This window comes from Pteronotus mesoamericanus, unplaced genomic scaffold (assembly GCF_021234165.1).
Source record: "Pteronotus mesoamericanus isolate MK-2021 breed Mesoamerican mustached bat unplaced genomic scaffold, CSHL_Meso_final contig_2, whole genome shotgun sequence".
Lineage (NCBI taxonomy): Eukaryota > Metazoa > Chordata > Mammalia > Chiroptera > Mormoopidae > Pteronotus > Pteronotus mesoamericanus.
In genome coordinates, this window is record NW_026555084.1 from 23,255,926 (window position 1) to 23,262,882 (window position 6,957).

The 6,957-nt window shown below is 43.1% G+C and overlaps 1 protein-coding gene across 1 annotated transcript in view; it reads right to left on the reverse strand.

Annotated features, from left to right (window-relative positions):
• UBE2D2 (ubiquitin conjugating enzyme E2 D2) overlaps positions 1-6,107 on the reverse strand; it is a 44,397-nt gene extending 38,290 nt beyond the window's left edge. Inside the window, exon 1 of the mRNA XM_054568364.1 lies at positions 5,659-6,107. Coding sequence (XP_054424339.1) covers positions 5,659-5,682 — 24 coding nt within the window. The 5' untranslated portion in view covers positions 5,683-6,107. The remainder of the gene's footprint in view (positions 1-5,658) is intronic.
• Between the last annotated feature and the right edge of the window lie 850 nt (positions 6,108-6,957).

Sequence of the window (6,957 nt, forward strand, 5' to 3'; positions counted from 1 at the left end):
TACAGTGTGATGTCTGTGAGGTGGAGGTGGAAGAGAGTATAAAGGGGATAAATGGTAATGGAAAAATGCAATAAAAAAAAAAGAAACCATCAAAAAAAGACTGCTTATATCTAAATCCTGACTTGTCCTACCATAACCATATAATCATAGGCAAGTTTGTTTACTTCTCCAAGTCTCCATTTTCTTATCTAACCAAGAAGAACAGAATTCTACTAGGCGTGTTCAGAAGATTCAGTAATTCTGATAAGAGTACTCTAGAGATGGTAGCTGTGGAGTTTGGTTTTGTTTTGAAAGGCTTCAAAGAACATTTTTCAAAAATTCACACATGAGGTTTATATTTTCTCTGTAAAAGAGGTACTTGGGTCACCTACTGAGATCAGAACAGTGTTTAAGGAGGGAGGAAAGTGATTCTTAATCTTTTGGACAGATTTAAAAAAACCATTTGACTCTGATGAACATGGTATATGGAGGATAAACACCCAAAATTTGCAGTTTTAAGGGAGCTAGAGACACCTACCTCTCCAACATAAAGAGATGTTAAGGAAAAGATCTTCTGGTTCCAGGGCATAGTTTTAAACACACAATTGTTTGAACAAAAGAAAAACACTGTGTCCTCTGAATTTACATATGTAATAGCTATATAAGGGTACAGGGCCTCCCAGAAAGACACTGGACACAGTCAAGAAATCCTGGTTTCTGATCCAGCCCTAGTAAGTCACACGGCCTTTTCAGAAAGTAGCTTCCGAGATATGTTGCAGTGCTAAAATTTTTATATTTCTAGTATTTGGAATTTCAATCAAATCCATGGACAAAAAAAAACAAACGACACTTTCTTTTTCTATGTCATTGTTTATTATGATTTTGAAGGTTAGCCTAGGAACCAAACAGGAAAGCTGTATTTCTACAGAAAAAACAGGTGTGCTGCTGCATTTCTGGGATGAGGCTGCAGAGGTTCCTGGCAGCATGAGGCATGAGTCAGGTATTCCTATCCTGGAAATTGCCTAGGATATTTTAGCAGCACTCTCTCTCTGGACTAAAATATCCAGAATTGGACTTTGTCAACATTTCCTCTGTCAGTCAACAGTACAGTAATTCTCACAAGAAGACTTTAAAGAAAACTTGGATTTACTAATAGTTATTATTCAATGATGGCTGTTTAAATTACATTTAAATAGCAAACTTGAAGAGGCAAAGAAAAGTTCCTCAATTCAATGAATCTTTTGTAAAGCAAAGCATCCTTTTCTTAAAAACAAAACAAAATAAAACAAAAGAAAAAAAACGTCCTGGAGTTTTCAACAAGCTTATCTTTTAGAGTAAGAACTTGTATTTGCTTTCCAAGACAGAACTAATTCAAACAGCCATCTTCAGCCAACCATTCATTGTATTAAAGTTCTCAGTATTCCACAGGACTATTTCCAAATGTGTTTGATCATTTTGACTGGAATTCACTCAATCCTTACCTCTGATTATATTAAAGTAATATATGGTACCCCACTTCTAGTACAGTATTTTAAAATAATTTTTAAATTTAGTAAATTTGTTACAGTGTTTCAACTCCTTTCCCATCATGCGTTGGTAATTTCCCAATCTTAGACATTTTGAAAATATGTAGTCTACAGAAAGATCATTTATAACATGAACACATATTAAATCAAGATTAAGATGTAAATTTCTACAATGGGATCAAGGCATCTATTAAATCTGCTTTCTCTATAACCATACACATAACCATACAGAACCTGAGCAAAGAATTAGAAGTTTACGTAAACTACCTAATCTTGCCCATCTATATAAAGCAATACTTTGAAACTTTTAAAAAGATAGTAAATATAGTTTAAGTGATTTAATCCTTATACTCCTGACTACTTACTGAACCTGAATCTTTTGTTATTTCTAATTATTAAACTGGCGCCTACCAAAACTGCATGGTGGTCGTTTTAAAATTTGAATTGGGTGCCAAAAATCTGGACTTGTGGCTAAGAAAGAAAGAAAGATCTGGCAACAGTGAGCCCACAGATTCTGGCAATAGCAACATTTGGAGAAAGCTGGGTAGCAGCTGCCCTCTTCTGATAGCACAAGCAATTTCTAACTCTCCCGCCATGGCCCGCCCGCCCCCTTCTCTTAGCTCACTTTGGTTAAGTGACTGGCCTTTACAGTCAACAGAGTTTGAAATCTCTATTTTACTGAGAAATTTATTTATTTATTTTGTTGGTTATTGTCTCTTAATGGGCCTTTAAAGATGCTAGCCATAAAGTCTTTATCATAGTTGAGAATAAACTGATGGTCGCTGGGAGGGGCACTGGGAAGAACGGGTGAAAAAAAGGTTAAAGGAATTAAGAAATACAAATTGTCAGTTATAAAAATAGTCACGAAGATGTGACGTACAGCACAGGGAATACAGACAGAAATACTATAAGAACTGTTTGGTATCGTATACGTATTAGACTTAATAGGGCTATTACTGTAAGGTACTTAAATGTCTAGTCACTATGCTGTACACCTGACACTAACAAAAATATTGTATGTCAACAGTAATTAGAATTTTTTAAACAAATTTTATCATAGAAATAGACTTAAGTCACTTAAATACAAAGTGATGATCCTGGCATTAAAGTTGTGTGTAACAAATGTTAACTACAACTAGCAGGATACCATTAAAATGTATATGGCGCTATTACTATTAAGAAAAGACTTTCTGGTATCCTAACCAGTCTGTCTTCAACTCCTCAAAGAATCAAGATGTCTAGCCTTTTAGTGTTCCTAAGAATAAAGAAATTAACCCTGTATTTCAATATTATGATACTGTAAGAGCACCAAAAAGCCTCCTGCATCTAACAAAAGTAGAGAAGAAAAACAGGAAGTGAGTTTAAAAGGTCTCTGATCAGCCAAAGAGACCACACAGTTCACAGAAAACATGAAGCTTTCCCTCTTCACTCAGAGCCTACTGGATCTTATTTTAGACATAATTTTAATAAGCTCGGTGATCTGGTTTCCCAGCCCACAACAGATGAGATGCAGCCAACTGGAAAAAGGCTGGGGGTGGTGCTGCTAGAGGCAAACACTCAAAGCATCAAAATCAAAGCTCAAGACCTATAAAGTCAGCAGAAAACCTCAAAATATAGCAGGGTGGGGCCATTTAGTATACTTACAAACAATCCCAAAGGGTCCCAATCCCTGTACAGAACTACACTGGATACTCATAACGACCCTTGATACACTGTTAAAACATAGGTCAGGAGACCGTCAAGTGTATATAAAAATGAAGTCTATCAAAAGATTTTCCAAAAAAAGACATGGCACCGTCAAATTCACGGAACACTATTTCCCTCTGTCAAAGAAACAAGATATTGAATTCCTAAAGATGACACACCTCAAACGTACTTGTTCTTAGCAAAATTTTATTAAAACCCAGTTGCAGCACTTCATGATAGTTGAGAGTATCTAAGCAGAACTATTTTTTCAGAGAATGGTAATTGGGAAGGCTCAAGACCAAGATCAATTATATAAGCCACCTACGTCTTTCCGGGATTCCACTGTGGGTACCTTAACGGGGTTGAAGATAAGAGAAGATTGATCTCATCCATACCTAGGTAAACCTACGTAAAATTGGTATCATATACAAAGCTTGGGGATAAAAAAAAAAAAACCTCCACTTTGTTCTCACAATCTTATTGACAAGTGTAGCAAAAATAAATGTTATTTTTCTAATCCCGGAAAGTCTCAGAAGTTGAGCCATACTGAAGGAGGGCTCCAGATAATGAACCAGGGAGGTGGGGAGAAGGTTAATACTGAGTTTCAAAATTTCAAATTATCATTGTCTAAACTTGATTTCCCTTATTAAAATTTTTATAAGGGCATATTTTAGAGAAAAATCCAGAGAATATATAGTAACTCAAAAGAACCATATTACTGGGGACAAGTATATTTAAAAAATAAAATGCATGTTTTGGGTGCTATTCTCTTCTCTGAAAAAAATAACACATGTATCAATCAATGTAGTAATTAAAGACTGTATTTCTTGACTAAATTATCACACATTACACATATTTCTCTTCAGGATATAAAACAAGAGCACAATTTTCTGCAGGTACAATCTCCCAACTTCCCAATTAGCCTCTCTATAAGAACGTAGAAACTCCTAAAAGCTTTAAAAATACATATATAATTTTATTTGGATTATCATTCCTCAGTGTACTCTTGTCCCCTGAATGGTTCTCTAAGAGATCTTTGCCTAAAGTTCAAGCTTCTTTTAACAAATAAGCTGCTTCATTTCAGTATAAGATTTACTCTTTCTAAAGTCTGCCCTTTTTCATTTGTTATAAATCAAAGGAGTCAAAAGAATTTGGTAAGGATCTAACCTAATTTACAGTAACCACTGGGATTAATTTCACATTAAAGGTCTTTGAACAAGAATGAAATGAGAACCAACTGCTTAGTTTGTGTTTAAACTGTCCAACAATCTGCATTTTCACTTAGTTCAAGGCAAGGTGAAAACTGGTTCTCTTCCCCTTGCATCTCCATCCCAGCCTTCAGGACACACAGATAATCCCAGCGCCTACTTCTAAGTGGCTAGGTTTAACACAACCGAGTGAAACACCAAACAAAAATCACCAGTGGCACTTCCCTACTTTTAAAAAATTAGAGCAAAAGGCACCAGAAAGTTACAGTATTGGGGGGTAGGGACCCTAAATTTTAAGACAAGCCTGTATTCTAGAAGTGGTATTAGGAAAACCTCCGTATAAATAACTAAACGAATAACCCTTTATCTTAAAGGGCAAAAAAGTCCTTTCCAATGGGAAAATCTAACAAAATCCCTTCTAAATTAAAAGGATCTCCCTGAACATATCACCTAATTTAACCTGTAAAAGGAAATTGTGCAATTTCTCCAGTGGTTTACAATGGTCAGGTTTCTGCTTCTATCCTTGCCGATTTCACAGCTTTTCTATTAGGTTCATTCCTGTAAAAATGAAGTGTTAGTTTCTGACTACATTTGGCAATCTCAAGGAATAAATTGCTTCTCCCTCTACTTCCCTCCTCCCTCAAAAGATGCATATGTTTTTTTCCTTCTGAACTTCCTACTCTTAACAGTTTCTGGACAAGTAGAGCGGGCCGAGGTGTGCGGCCGTCAAGAGGTGAGAGAACTCAGGAAATACTTGTGGATCGGACAAAAAGGCGTCCTCCGTCTGTCTGAGATAAGGGTGGCTCAGGCGGTTCTGTGGAAGGAGCAGGGAAGGGGAGTGGGGGTGGAGAAGGTGAAGAGATGGGGCGAGCCCTTTCGACCTCTGTCGAAGTGGCCGCCCAATGCCCCGGTCCCAGCCCCCACTCCCGGCAGGCCGGGACAATGGCCCACTAGCGCAGCAGTCCCAGGCCGGAGAGAGGCCCTGGGACTCCATACGAGGCAGGAACTAGGAAGGAGGCCGGGGAGGAACGCTGAGCGGACAAGTGCACCTCGGGCCTAGGCGCGGGCTGCGCGTCGGGGCCTCCACCGGCGCCATCACTGGGAGTGGGGTGTGAAGGCCGCCCAGCGAGGACATCGCCCGCAGCTGGGTACGAAGAGGCCGCAAGCCCAGCGGAGGCGACGGCGGAAAGCACAGGCCGCAGCCTGCTCAGCTGGCCCGCCCAGCGGCCCAAACCCACAGCCGACCTCCGGCCGCTTACCTTGTGGATTCTCTTTAGAGCCATCGTGGAAGGCGGGTGGCGGCAGCCCCCGGGGCGGGAACGGGGACAGGGGAGGGACGGGGAAGGGGCGAGGGGGCGCGAGGCCGCCTCGGTGATCGCGGGTCTACCGGAGAAGATGGAGAACTCGGAATGCGCGCGTCCAGCGGGACGTATTGAGGGCCGAGGCCCACTGGGCTCCTGCGCCTGCCGCAGCGGTCACCGCATCACCCGGCGGCGGCCCCTTTATGCGCTGCCTTCCGAGCAGCCGCAGCCGCCGCCGCCGCCGCCGCCGCGGTAGGGGCCTCTTCCTCTTTAGCTCAGCACCGCCTCCTCAGCCGTCGCGAATCCCTCCGCCGGGAAGCAAGAGCCCAGGCCTCAGGCTGGGCCCGCGCCTCTCGGTCGGACAGCTGGAGGGACGGACTGCCGGCTGCAGGTGGACCGAGGGACGCGCGGGCGGCGCCGCCGGGGTGGGGCCGCCGAGCGCGGGGTGGGCCCAGGCCGAGGGGCAGGTCGGGAGGCGAGGGGATTGGTGGACCAGGGGAAGGAGGGCTGGGCAGCGTCGGCGGCGGAAGGATACGAGCCTTCCCAGCGCTATCTTACACGCCGTCGCCGCCTAGGCCGCGGAGAGGATAACGCCGCGAAGCTTAGAGAGGACATCTCGCGAGAGTCGTGGCGCGGCTCGCGGATACTCTCGCGCCGCGACCCTTGAGTCCTTTACTCTTGGTCCCCCACGCGAGTGTCATTGGAGGTCAAAAACGTTTAAAGGGGAATGTTTTCCAGGTCAGTTGACCGTCACCGACCCGGGAGGAGGCACTTAGGCCCACCGCAACGTTCTTGAAGGAAGAAGGGACTTGTCCAAGGTCACACAGCTCCACATTGGCAAAGCAGGGACTTGCCACATCTCTTTCCATAAGCCGCGTGGTAACAGCCTGGGCACCTTCAGGGAATGTGTTCTCTGGCATAACGCGGGCAGCCCAGAGACCGCTTTTCCAATCCAAGCCTCAACTGGATGACAGCTTGAATGTTTCTCAGTCATAGCAGTCGTAGGCGTTTCCAGACCTCACTTTGCTATGTGAATCTTTAAGAAGCAGCACTGTATCAATTACCTGGGGCGGGGCGGGGGGCGGAGGTGCTTGCCCAGTGTGTGCTCTAGTAGTTAAAACCACCTTTGTGGTTCAGCTCAGCAGCAGCAGCAAGTCTGGAACACCTATTCTTGAATTGTCTTTTAGGAGGTGAAGGCAAAAAGCTAATTTACCTATCAATTATTCTGTGTCAAGCTCTGCACTAAAATGTGATGCC